General features: G+C 36.4%; 1 protein-coding gene across 1 annotated transcript; it reads right to left on the bottom strand.

The window, feature by feature from the left end:
• Positions 1–9,728: 9,728 nt before the first annotated feature.
• On the bottom strand, positions 9,729–14,017 carry LOC116166992. Its single transcript, XM_031482224.1, has 7 exons — positions 13,791–14,017; positions 13,534–13,740; positions 10,893–11,293; positions 10,667–10,839; positions 10,344–10,617; positions 10,020–10,293; positions 9,729–9,970 (listed from the first exon to the last, which is right to left on the bottom strand). The coding sequence occupies exons 1-7, from the start codon at positions 14,015–14,017 to the stop codon at positions 9,787–9,789; spliced, it is 1,740 nt and encodes a 579-aa protein (XP_031338084.1). The 3' UTR covers positions 9,729–9,786.
• Positions 14,018–14,251: the final 234 nt, after the last annotated feature.

Genomic DNA, 14,251 nt, shown 5'->3' with positions numbered 1-14,251 from the left:
TGTCGCCGTCCCCACATCATGTAGCCCCGTCCCTAAAGTTGTTAATTACACGACCCCGTATGGACACGTACACTCCTCGTCTTTCTACATGCGATTGTCTACAGGCCCTCATTTGCTGCCAGCGAGGCAGCCATCCAACCAGCCAGTCAGTCAGCCAAAGTGATATGAAAAGCTTCTATTAAGAACAAATGAAGATGCAATTAGAGTTTTGACATCGATCCTACTTTGCAAAAATGAGCTAAAAACTACCGTAGGCCTATATCTGGTCCAAAATTGCAGTTAAAATTCGAATTTTCAAAAACAATTTTGGTTTCGTTATTTTTCTCTTAAAGAGACGCAGATACCAAATTTCTGTGAGATCGAAAATGTCGCATCCCAGTTGAGACCCTATATTGGGGAGTAGACGTTACAATTTCCATGATATGTACGTGGAACCATTCTGTTCTTGGTATAGTCATGATGAATTTCTAAGGCTGCATGATAATGCGGAACAAAATAGTGAAGAAAGTACTTTATATTTTGAGATAGTAGTACATCCGTACGGGTTGTCAAAAAGTGCGGGGTGGCTATATTGCGATTACCGTTTTTGGACGTATCAAAATTTCATCAAACGTCAACGTTTTAGATCATTTTAAGCAACTTTTAAAGAATACAAATTTTTAGGTACTGTCTGTTTTAACTCGTATGTACCTATGTACGTACATACGTTGGCAGATTAGGCATAAAGGATATAAACGTCATACTATTTTTTTTAATTAGCAATAACGCAAAATTTTTATTAAATTATTCGGAAGACTTTCTTTTTCTGTGTACAACCTACACAAATTATGCTAGGTTTTATTACAAATAAACTTTTTTTTCAAATACATAGTAGCGCTAAATTTTTTATTTAGTTATTTGAAAGAGATTATTTTTCTTGGTTTAACCTACACAAATTTGGTTTTATTACAAAAAAATATATATATGAAATTCTCCGAAATACAGCAGCTTAGGGCGCGGTTACTAAATACTTAGGATTTGAAAAGAATATTTAAAATTCATTGTCGGGGCATATTGAAGGACTCTTCAGGCTACAACCTAAAAATATTTTCAACGAAATTGCAATTGTTATATAGGGCGATTTATATCAAAGTTGCACTTTTTTTAAATATAACTCCCTGTTTTATAATTAGAATAGGTGTGTATAACTTTTAACGGCCTATTAATTACTGAGAGGCTTTGAAAATCGAAAAACCTTGTCTGTTACTAGAAATGGTTGAATTACAAAAATATGTATAAAAGGTAAATACGGCGTGCTTATATCGTTAGAAAGGTAATCAAATCCTACATTTGATGCAATAAAAAACTTGGTAGTTTCATTTAAAAAAATCAAGTTATCTTTGATTGAAATTTTGAAAATTGACAGTGATTTTTAGCACAAAAAAAGTTTAACTTTGACCGTTCGGCGTATGTAGGTAAGCACACGTGATGATTAGTAATACTGCAGTGTCATGGCCTTCTAACTTTTATGGAAACTTCGTTTTCAATTTTTACTGGACATCTATTTTTGGAAAAAATGACGCTCAGTCACTCATTTTAGATATCATATGTAAATAAAGTCACACTAAAATTGACCAAGTAATCGAAATATGCAATAACATAGGTGAGTTCTATTTAAAAAAATACAACTTTGACATAAATCACCCTGTATATATCATCGAGATTTTGTTTGATTCGGATTCCTGGTGCCTCAAAACATGTATTTGATGTATTCCCGTAAAAAAAGGGAGGGGTCATTTTTTACCCCACTGCAATACCTGGTTTCAATTTCATTTGGCGATGCCTTGAATCAACGTATAGACATATCAAAACTTTCGATTGATAGTAGTTGATTACAGAATTTTAATTTTCAGGCTGAAACTGAAACTACCATTCTAAAGAAAGAAATTGTTCTTGGATTTTATTAATTGAAATTAAAGGAGAGAGAACGGCCACAGATACGCCCACACAAGGTCGTAATTGAACACAAACACACAATACAAAGACCCATTGTTTTAATTACGAAGAAAAAATTCATATCATATTGCTTTTCAGCACCATCAATAGTAAAAACCTTCTATGCCATCGTTATACAGACTCCTGCTGATTATTTTAAGCTGAGACGCAAACTAAAACTTTCGATTTAATAAAATTCATATAGGTGCGCTAGCAACTGGAACGTTTGTTGTGTTTCCACAATCGCCTATCTCATGATCCATCTGTAGTATATTTAAATCTGTGATTTTACTTTCATACTTGTATCACAGATAGTATATTTAAATCTGTGCTTGTATACACCATCATTTGTTATGCTACACATCATTTTTCATTATAGCACACATCTTCCCCCTTAATCCAGTGCATTACCCGCTAGGTGATGATGGTGTTGTCTTAACCTACATTGTGTGTATCTACTATGCTTCTGGATTCCTGTGTCATCTTCTGATCATACCTATGCTGCTAACCTTGACCTGTAATGTCAATTACTGATCTGATTTACATGTCGTCTACGCATTACTCCTGTTATCGTTTTACATTCGTACATAGTTGACCGGATATTTTGATATTTCGGTCAAATCAAAAGGGCCAAATTTTGTTCTAATTCGTTTCCCAAATACCAACTGCGGAGAGATTGATTATTATCTATTGTCAACTTAGAGAAGCAGTCTGTAACGGTTTATTTTCATCATTACAACGCATTATGACTGTTCATGTTTATTATTATGTTGAATGATCCCCGTAACTGTTTGGGAAGCAGTTTCATAGATGGCTCCATCTATTGTTGGAATTTGTTCCATGCAATTTTAGCGTGCATTTTGCAGGCGCCGTGCGTTTTGGTTTGACGATCTTCGTCTTCCTCTTTCGTTTGTGAGCTGAATCATTAGTTGAGAACGCATGGAATTTTAATTGTCATTATCCATATTTTATCAATCTCTGACGATTGGATTCATTAATTTGGGGATTCCGTAAATAGTGTTAGTGAACGGTTAGGGGGAGGTAATTGTGTTTTTATCCTAGTATCGTTAGTACGCCATTTGCTTGTTCCGTAATTGAAGTGTACATTTTCTTTAGGTCTCGACTGATATTTGTCATATTACCATTTCTATCAAGGATTGTTGCATTCATTTATAAGTAGCCCTTTTATTTAAGAGGTATGTACATTTTAGCTTATCAAGAAAGAGGGGTTACCTTTGATTTTGTTTTAGGGTTTTAATTAAGTGCCGTAGCCGTTATAACAGCAGATTACGAGTAAAGCACTAGTCAATTATTTATATACCGAGCTCTGCGGCTTGGAGGTTTTCTTTTGATTATTTGCAGGTTTTGGTTTATTAATTTACTAGTTTGTGGAAAGTTGTTGTAAGATTCAATAATCAATTCAATCAATCATTCTAGATTGGAGGTTTGTGAAACTGGGGAATACATTAAAATTATAATCTTGAGTAGTTGAGGGAGTAATTTGAATGTTTGTGTGTTATGCTATACCATTGTGGAGAGAATTTTATCTTTGCCATTTGTTTGAATAAGCCAGTATTTCTTTTGGTACCGAAACTGATTTGTACTGTTTTTACTGCCTTCGTATCTTCTCATTTTCATACGAGGAGAGTTAAGAAACAAATTAATTAGCGCTCAACCAATGGTAAGTGCAACGAAGGAGGAAGATCAAATGCCCAGAACGAACTACAGCTGTGACAGGTCTCAAGGTTGTATTTTCTTGTTTAAGGTTAAGCTAGGTGCCTAATCCTCCATTCGCGACTTCAGGAAATTCACATGTTATCATCATAGAGGCATGATCATGGATGTCAATTATATTTAACCCTTGGAAAGTTAATATTAAATAATTGCATGAAATCTCTACCTACTAAATTACCTTGCCATGTTGACATCTTAGTAACTTAACCCTATTCCTAAACTTAATATTTACATCAATATTTCCTACAAGAATAATAAGATCGCCTTGATACCGACAGAATGCCTGTTCAGTAACTTTTAATACTCTGATAAAAATATTTGCAATAAGTTGCCTTATTAATTGTTGAAATCGGTCAACCTGAATCTAGCAATACATCTAACTCGTTTCCATTAATGTTTACCTTCAACATTACATATAGGTTCGCTCTCTAATTTAACATTAGTACCTACTTTACAAATTGGTTGAATGTGGCATTCATTAACGTTCTATATTGGCTTCACTTGCTTACAAACAATTTCTAGATGACCCATCTTATTACATCAGTTACACATGTTTGACTTACATTTGCATACTCTCGTCTGTTTCCTTCCGCAGCATGCACATTTGGGCTTCCGTCGTTGACTACGATCATCCGAAGACTACTGGTTGACATTCTTGACGGTCCTTTTGATTGAAATCAGTTTCCTTGCAGCTGTTTCTATGTCGTAACGGCATTGATGTCCTTAGCGGTCGTGTATGAACATTTAATTGCGGTCTCCCTTTGGGATAGCTATGTCGACAGCAGTGGCGTAACTAGGTATTTTTCTAAACGGTGCCAGAGCAGGTTTTGGCACCTTACTAGATTTTCGCGCTTCATTAGGTATTTGTGCTCTAATCTATAAAACACTGTACATTTTTAAAAGTACACTTGTATACTTGTTATATAGAATTTGGAAAATCGATAAAACTACGAAAACGAAAACGGAATTTGCACCCTCGTATGGAGTACGGAATGTATTTTTTTCGCTTTTGATTCGTTCTTCGTGCGAGAGGGAGAAAGATAAAGTGACACGGAGGATGAGTGTGTTTGCGCGATTTTCGTGCAACTCAATCGTTCTCACTTCAGCATGAATGAGAAATAAAAATCAGACAAATTACTTTCTTAACTCCTACAAGTGTGCCAATTTATAGATAGATTTGATTAACTAAGAAGAAGAAATAATTCTTAGTCGGTTTTTCACGAACTTTCTACGGATATAACTAGGTTAGGCTGATTTTTTTTACAGACTAATGATAGGTACAGCCAATGACTATGACAGTGTGTCTTTTTTAAATTTTTTCTCTAATTATAAGATATCTTATAATAAAATAATCTTATAATTCGAGAAAAAATTAAAAAAAAAACCTTCTGCAGAGGCGCTTCTAAAAAGCGTTACGCGACTCACTCTGTAATTGGGTGCAAGCCTGTTGAGGGCCCAGAACAGGAGTAGTACGTTGGGTACGCCAAAAAAAACTGCACTTTTTGATTGGAATATGCCACTTTCTGTGGTAATAGTTAATACCAAAAGGCAACTTTTGAGATAGGGAGCCACTCGAAAATCCGTGCAGGAAACCAAAATGGTGGCCGTCAAAATGGCGCCATTAGCCGCAATATATTTTCTTGTATCTCTGCTCCTAATAGTCCGATTTTAATTTTCTTTTTTTTGAGTGAAAGCTCTTGTGATGAGGAAACTTTTTTGCTATATAACATTTATCTCTAAAACTTAAGGATTTAGCACAATTTAAAAAAGTGTATTTGAATCACAAGTAAGCTCAACCCGATTTTTATGTGTAACATGTCCACGTCAAATGTTAATATCTAAGGATTTGTATTATTCAGCACAATATTCTGACTCTTAGGGTCTGATGATGAATCGGTCTATACGATTCGAAGTCGATTAGCTAAAGAAATATTAAAATTCAATTATTTGAAAAACGAGTTTTATTGTATCAGTTTGTATCTACAAATAATTCACTACGTCAAGAAAATAGTGGTTGCTATTTAGAAACAGTATGCCCCCTGGTATGCTCCCTTTGACTGTGCAGAAGTATGCTACTGACCCCAAATACGTGGATTGGTAGCAACCTTTTCATAATTATGGATGTCATAAAAAGCTTCTTTAAAAAATGTTTTGAAGATAAAATTTCACCCTGTATAAAAAGCATATCCGGAAAACGGTTAGCCTCGCGGTTAGCATTACGAAAAAAAAACGATAAGACCTACAAAAATAATTCTTTTGTTAAGGGATACCCGGGGATACCTATAAAAAATATCAAAATGTATAGACTGCTCTCGAGAACACCCTATATACCTAAAAATACGTTTTAGGCTTCCCCTCAGGCTTCTTGTCTCAACAAACCGTTACCATTAATCTTAACCATTGAGGGTCTATCGTCAGCTTACAGAAGGTGGATTCCCTGTGTAATAAAAATGATTGAACTTATATGAATAGGTATCTAAAACTTGGAAATCATAATATTCCGTTAATATCCTTAAAGAAAACCCGAGAGAAAACCCTCGAAAAAACCCATGATCTGATAAATAAGCACTCCAAATTTCACCAACTAGTTAAATAAAATAGGATAAGTAAGAGCGAGAGTAAGAGTTAAAGTTGATATACTGAGTGTTTCTTTAATTACTTTAAAAGCAGAGTGTATTTTCTGTTTTTCAGAGAAAAAAATTGACGAGGCTTTTCCTTTAAATTTTCATAACGCTTGATCTCGTGCCTGATGAAACGAATATTGCGTATTTTTTCAAAAAAAAAACATGGCGGATTGAAATTTTCCGAACTTGCAGGGTAGATACAAGGAGTTTTGGGGTTGTATCGATTGAATTTCTAAACGATGGCCTTTTTTGTCGAAAAGACCGGGATATTGCACAATTAAGAGCTTACTTGTGATTCAAATTCGTAAAAAAAACACTTTTTTAAAATTGTGCTAAATCCTTAAGTTTTAGAGAGAAATGCAAAAAAGTTTCCTCGTCAAAAGAGCTTTCAATAAAAAAAAAGAAAATTAAAATCGGACTATTAGGAGCAGAGATACAAAAAATATATTGCGGCTAATGGCGCCATTTTGACGGCCACCATTTTGGTTTCCTGCACGGATTTTCGAGTGGCTCTCTATCTCAAAAGTTGCCTTTTGGTATTAACTATTACCACAGAAAGTGGCATATTCCAATCAAAAAGTGCAGTATTTTCCCCATTCTAGCCATGTACCCGACGTACTAGAGAGGGGTAATAAATACATGAAAGCAAACGATGCGTTTCTGGTTTCCTTTTCGTATCACAGTTAGATATAGAAGCGATTTCTTCAGGTTTTTCTTTTTTATTAGCCCTAGCCTCAGGACTCAGACCGAGACTGCTCTCTTTTTCCTTGTTTCGCCAAAACTTTCATCCTCCAATGAAGGTTTGTATTTGATTTATAAAATTTTTGGGTAATAGATCCGATGATTGTGGTGCTGATGATGCGACCACCTATCGCTGCGATATCCACCGGCATCGCCAGCGTACTTACTTGCTTTTTTGCCTCGCTGTATGATAGCTTATGAGTGACCTCAGTCTCCTGAATCTTTGCCTCTTCTTTATATACAGGACACGATTAGATATGGCGCTATGGGATCCCTGGCAATTGTGTTACGGTACACCCTATATTCATGGGTGATTTACTTGAATACTATGCGCAATTGTTATGAGTCGCTCGCGATATGAGATATTTAGCGTTGTGGCCAAACGCTATGGAACTCGCTCATTTTCTCGAATGCGGTTAAGCCGTTAAGCTATCAATTGCCAGAAACTTATTAATTCCTTATTGTTACTTTTAAGTTTAAGCATCATTATTGTGCAAGTAAGTACGTTTGCCATAATTATAATATTAGTTCCGAATGTCACTATTGTCTTAATTTAATGGTATGCATATTGTTATTCTTGTAATGTTACAAAGCATTGTGCTGTTAGTAATTATGTTCGTGCATGTAGATTGGTCGTTTGTATATGGGTATTATCCGTCCGTTGATCGATTGAGGAAACTGGTCATAGTTTGCGAGTGGCGTACCGTTATCTGCGTTACCAGATACAGCAGTCAGCTGTACCAAAACTATTAAGAGAGCCGCTACCGTCACCGATACCATTAGCGTCAGCAGTCAGCTCAGCATCGCATCGCGACGCATTATCAAAGTCATCAGGTCCAGGCGTGCAACACATCATTATCGGCCGGCGCAAGTATACGCCATATTCTTTTCGACTTAATCTAGTCGACCACTCATACTAGTTAAGCAGCTGCCTAATTGTCCAGTGCCTTTAGATAAACCATCGATCCTTAATCAATTTAGTACCAAAGAGCTCTTAGCATTTTAAATACCGGTCTGTGATTCAATTATCTCTTAATTAATAAAGTTCATTGTTAATTAATTGTCTAATTAATGTGTACTGTTATTATTGTGCAAATTGGTCGTTTCTGGCAATATTTTCATTTCGCTAGCAATTTGTTTTGATTAGTGGCCCGATTGCGGACCTCAAGATTATTTCTTTGGAAACGGTGCCCAGCACCGCTACAATTGGGGCGCTCGATAGGAATCTCACAAGCGGATCCTTAATGAATGCCTTTTCCACATATACACATTTCTGTATATTTACAGTTGATTGAGGCATGACCAAAACGTTGACAGTTAAAGCATCGCAGTGGGTGTGTTATATAAGGGAGATTTGTAAAAACAAACGCTTCATAATGAGACCCATTAGGCCATTCGAATCATAGCAATTCACCATTACTTGTAATCAGTATAACTAAATTAAAATCTGTACTTTTTTATTTGTTCGCATTATCGTCGAATTCTTTATATATTTGCTGATGTAGGTAAAAGGAACATTTTTTAATTTGTTTAAATCTATTTTTTCTACAAGAAAGTTCTCAATTTATCGAAAGCATAGTGGATCTTCTCTCCAACCAGATCTTTTATAAACACAACTTTACGTCGAAACTGACTAAAATGACTAATTTAACTCTCCTAAGTTTATCCGAAAAGTTCCGGATTAAAATTTAGCAAGTTCTTTAGCAAAACCGTGTGTTAGAGGGTCGAACGTAATAGTGGGTGGGGTCGTAGTGGACAATCACTTCCTTTATGAATCCTTAGTAATCCGTACATTTTTGGACATGAATTTTTTTTGTTTTGAAATCAGTGTTTTTTGATTTACGATCTACTTAAATCATTAATCGTGTGTCGTGTCTTCTTTTTCAAATAAGTTGTTGAGTCGGTATTGCTATAGTCTTTTATTTTTCTGACTTCAGTAAATCAATTTTTTCACTGCCGTTACGACTTCTTGGAATTTCTTATAAGTGTAATCGCAAACCTATTTTTCTGCATCCCCAGTGAATTGTGTGCAGCTTTTGTAGGTGCATATAGGATTAACTCTTATTGTATGATTATAAATATAATTATTACATATTATATAAACTGTTTTAATTTATTTAGATAAAAAGCAACTGAACATGCTCAAGAATGTGAGATTCGACAACATTCGAAAACCACAACCCCACAACTGCAGTAAAAATGCGTTATTGACTGAATCACGTTTTTCGGTCACATATTAAAGCAAGTGCCAATAATGCATATACGCTAATGTATATACAAAAATTTTCAAATAATAAAAATACCTGTAATAAAAAACAGAGTAGCTTCCGTAAATCTCCCAGATAGATTCTGTGCAAATTATAGCCGCAAAGGCCTCAAATTGGAAACTTGATACCTAATTACAGGAAAAATAAAATCCACAAGCGCTCGAAATTAATGTCCTTTCCCATAAATCCGTTTGTAAAGAGAAAAATTACGTAGGTACCCTTACATCTAAGTTTCAGTTATTATAAAATGCGTATTGATTTTAAGTTATATACGACCACTGCGCGACATCTACAACTCGAAAGGCTTACTGTGAGTGAGCGGAGAAAGAAATTGTTTTGAAGTATCTGTACACTTTATTGAAAGAGGTCAGCTTTGTTGCAACAAGAAATGAACACCTTTTCAGATAATACACAATTCCTAATTTCTAAGGGAATGAGTACGTATTTTATGCATTTCTCTTTCTCCGTCGCCGTCGTTTTTGTCTCTCATTTGCCAAATCGCATTGGTTGTAGATGAATTCGCAATCTGATTTTCCTAATCCAAGGATCGATGCTTTCAAGCTGTCCAACATTGAAGTTGTACGAGGTAATCCTTGTATTAGTCTTCCTGATAACCAACTCATTCCCAAGCTAAAGACAATGGAATTACATTTGAATTAGTTATTTAAAATTTAGATACCTCCAGACCGGCATCCAATACTTTTGATTATCTTCTAGGTTTCTTGAATACAAATTGTTCTCGCATAAAGTACGTCTCAAGCAGTTACCATCATCTTGGTTGGCAATTAATGCAGCTTCTATAGACATTAGCACTCGTCTCGAAAGTTCGTTGAGAAGCGCATTATTTCCTTGTGTAATAATTGGTATTTCTCGTCTGCCCCTAATTTTTGCCTTGGATCTATCTTCTCCACTAAACCCATCTATTTCGACTTCCTCGTCGTCACCCGTGGTACCTGCAACAAGGTATGGGTATTACACATGCAACATGTATAGGTGCTACCACCTCCTGAACCCCAACCATTCCATACTATCTTTACTTTACTAACTGAACCCGAACCCGCACCTTTCCCAATTCTAACATAACCATCACCAAAGTCTTCTTCGACAGCATCATCAAAGTCGGCATCTTCTAATTCCATATCCGCATCATCACCTATGCCGTCATTACCCTGATTCCCACCACCCATGAGTTCACCTCTATTCATACCTCCTCCAAAACTTGCAGCGAGATTCATAACCGCCGGAGCCATTGTTGTTGTGGTTGTCGTGGTGGTCGTCTAAAGAGTTGAAAATAGTTATAAGTAATTTTTGTTTTGTACATCTTACCCCCATTGATACACACATTATTACTTGAACAATAAACATTCCAAATGAAAGATAAGCAAGTGCAGTTAGAGCTACGTCGAATAAATCTGCCAATTTATCCTTGTCATTTCCCCCGTGGTGCTTGTGATATTCATGAATTGCTGTAACCCCGTGCCCATGATGTCCGTTCGTACCTGAAATTAAATCATTGCATTTTTTTTCCTAAAACACAAAACATTTGCCTTACCATCACCAAACAGATGATCCCCATGACCACCGTATCCGCTCCCACCGTGCCCACCAAAACCGCCACCGTGGCCTAAATCCCCTCCTCCATGACCTCCCAATCCAATGCCGTATCCACCCCCACCGTGTCCACCGGAATTATATCCGAGTAGTCCACCCCCACCCGTACCACTACCACTCGTATGCCCGCCGCCGTAGCCGCCATGATAAGAAGGATACCCCACCCCGGTTCCACTGTGTCCAAACTTAGCCGGAGATCCTAGGTTATGGGGTTGTTGGTAAGCGTATCCCGTTATGTGCCCATCGAATTCTTCATTATCCTCCGCGTCGTCTCGACTAACTTCTTGATTGTCGTGGTTTTGGGAGTCGTAGTGGCGATAGATGTCTTCCAGAGTGGCGCTTCTGCAAAAAAAATGGATTTGTAAAGCAGTAAGACATAGTAAGAAGAGCACATAACACGAGATCAATTTTATTTTGGGAATCTATTTTCAGAAATTGTTATCTATTGAACTCTCCTCGTCAAGTAAGCATTCCCTTCACTGTTGTGCAATGTGTATTTGTTGTTTCCCAGAATTGTTCCCATATAATAATATAATATAATAACATTCTTTGTTTTTAGATGTAGGTAGGTACTATTTCATGCTTTACATTCATCATCTCTACATCTACTGCTTGCTTTCCTTCTACCTTGTCTACTTTCTGATTTCCCTAAATTCATACATGCCCCAGGGACCCAAATAAGCACTAGCCTGATCCCATTATGTTCAAATTCATTGGGCAAGCCTGAGATAGTTTTGCAAGAAAGTCGTGAGAGAACATTTTTGTTAGCGCATTGCTAGAGTAAATGTACGTCAGTAGATAAGTGGCCACCTATGCGAGACAGTCACATGACGTGCAAGACGTGAGGTTCAGGCGTGGTCTAAACTTACTGAAGGTCATCGTGGTTGTTGTCTAAACTAGAGGTCTGTTAAAAAACAGGTCTGTTCATCAGAAGCATGCCATCATAAACACGTCTATTCATCAGAAACAAGTCTGTTCTGTTGATCAGAAACAGGTCAGTTGACGGCAACAGATCAGTTAAACAAAATCATCAGGTCTGTTTCTGATTAGTAGATCTGTTTCTGATGATCTGTTACTGATGAACAGCACTGTTTTTAACAGGCCCTGCTTCATATACGATTAGCCCTCTTATTAAATAGCTATGTACATTTTATGACCTCAACGAAGAGAGTTGTTACCTTTAATCGCTTTAAGGATTCAAGCTCCGGCTCGACTTTTTAGTTTTTAATTGTAAGTACAAGTTTAAAGACCGGATACGTTACCTTACATACGATTTCTGATTCGACATACGAATGGGGATTAAGCTCGCCATTTTGTCTGCGAATGCCGACGCACGCCCTTAACACATCTTCCACCTGCTCATAACAAGCGGCCATTTGCTGTGAAATGAGTCCGAGTTTGAAAAACGAATATTACTGCAGTCCGCCACTTCCTTATGGAGAGAGGGTGGCCGGTTAAGTACTGTACCTGTTATAGAAGCAGATTACGAGTAGAGCGAGACCCTTCAGGCATTAGTCGATCAATTATACTGAGCTCTGCGGTTTGGGAGGTTTTCTTTTGATTGATTTCAGGTTTTGGATGCGAGAACTGAGCTCACTAGTTGGCGTCGACGATATAACTTATGCAACGTACGTGTTGGTTGCCTTATATGTTTTACTTGTACTCTTGTAGCCTGTACGTGCAAATTTTTGCCCGAAATATCAGTTTACTAATTTTTGGAAATTTCAATAATCAAACAATCAATCATTTTTGATTGGGGGTTTGTTATCCCGGAGAATTTTAATTGTACATTGAAGTTACTAATATTTTTGAGTAACTTAAATTATAATTTTGAGTATTTGAGGGATTATTTTTAATATTTGTGTGTTACGCTACCCCATTGTGGAGTGAATTTTGCCATTTGTTTGAATAAACCAGTATTTTTTGTATCTAAATTGATTTGCACTGTTTTTACTACCCTCGAATCTTCTCCAATTTCATACGAGGAAAGTTAAGATAGAAATTGTGTGGCGCTCAACCGTTGGTAAGTACAACAAAGGACGAAAATCAAATTCCCATAATTAACTACCGCTGTGACAGATCTCAAGCTTGTATTGTTACTTGTTTAACCCTGAACTAGTTGACCGTTTATACGGTGGGTTTGAGGAAACGCTGCGCCAACTCTGCCAACCGTTATTATCTAATTACCAAGTTAGCAATAGTGCCGACTGTTTGAAGGTCCGGTATAGGGAAAAAATCCGGCAAGTTACAATGGAGTATCATGAGATACCGGTAAACTAGCTAGTGCTTTCTATCTTACAGAATTTAAGATCTATCTTTATATTTCTGAAATTATGAACTTCAGGAAAAAATATGCAAAGGAATTTTTTTACGAAAGCTGTCATTTTTACGCTTTTTGAGTAGTATTTTGTATTTCAAGTTTAATTGGAGATCAAAACTGCATTTTCAAGTTCCAGAGATTTTTCTCAATAGTTGTCTTTGGTCTACTATTACCATTTCGCGTATTTTTATCGGCAATAACAATTTTAAGTTTAAAAAATCCGCTTAAATAATTTTCTTTTCGTAAATAAACTACAACTTACTTCTTTAACCAATCTTGATAACCTGCCGATCCCTCATCTTCTATCAGATTATTCTTGATCGACAAATTACTCGTTGGGAATGTAGCTGCTTGTCGTCCATGATTCTCCATTGGATTGCCTAATCGACGACGGATACGTGACGACCTCATCTCCGAAATAATTTGTTCGGAGATATAATTCCGACATAAATACTCATTCATCATTTTTCTACAGGAAATATTGCAATTAGGAATTAAATAAAAATTGACTCGAGTTACCTGTGGAAGTTCATCGTGGTTAGGGCATCGCGCATAGTACCATGGTGTTCCATAAGATCGATTTCTGTGGCATTCTCCGGGCCAATTTCTTCGGGATTTTCTAACACTAGCAAACTACCGGGCATATAATCGACGTTTAAAATATCACTTAAATCTATCACACTGTAATCACCACCTTTCGTTAGAGTTAATAGCGTTAGTGTTACGATAATTATAAACTCGTACATTCTGCAATGCATCTTCTCCGGCAAGTACGTTGGTAACTGCACATATGACTTGTTATGTTAACATTTTTAAAGTTTAGTGTATTATAGTATTTGAAGCGTGTCCACATAATTCTCTTAGTTTATACTGTAAATATTACAGTTAGTGCCTAAGTTAAAGATGTACTACTGTTCTACTAATTTGTTTCAATTGAATGTTTATTTACCGTTCTTTTGATTACATTTTAAATAATTGTT

Source organism: Photinus pyralis, unplaced genomic scaffold (assembly GCF_008802855.1).
Source record: "Photinus pyralis isolate 1611_PpyrPB1 unplaced genomic scaffold, Ppyr1.3 Ppyr1.4_LG3b, whole genome shotgun sequence".
In the NCBI taxonomy this organism is placed as follows: domain Eukaryota; kingdom Metazoa; phylum Arthropoda; class Insecta; order Coleoptera; family Lampyridae; genus Photinus; species Photinus pyralis.
The sequence above is the reverse complement of the archived record's forward strand: the minus strand, read 5'-3'. Positions and strand labels throughout refer to the sequence as shown.

Excerpts from the sequence above, each read along its gene's own strand:
- LOC116166992 (XM_031482224.1), bottom strand. The coding sequence starts at position 14,017 with ATGTACGAGTTTATAATTATCGTAACACTAACGCTATTAACTCTAACG. Across the intron at positions 10,294-10,343 it reads GAATGGTTGGGGTTCAGGAG|GTACCACGGGTGACGACGAG; the intron begins GTGGTAGCACCT and ends ACCTTGTTGCAG. Across the intron at positions 9,971-10,019 it reads TATTGGATGCCGGTCTGGAG|CTTGGGAATGAGTTGGTTAT; the intron begins GTATCTAAATTT and ends CATTGTCTTTAG.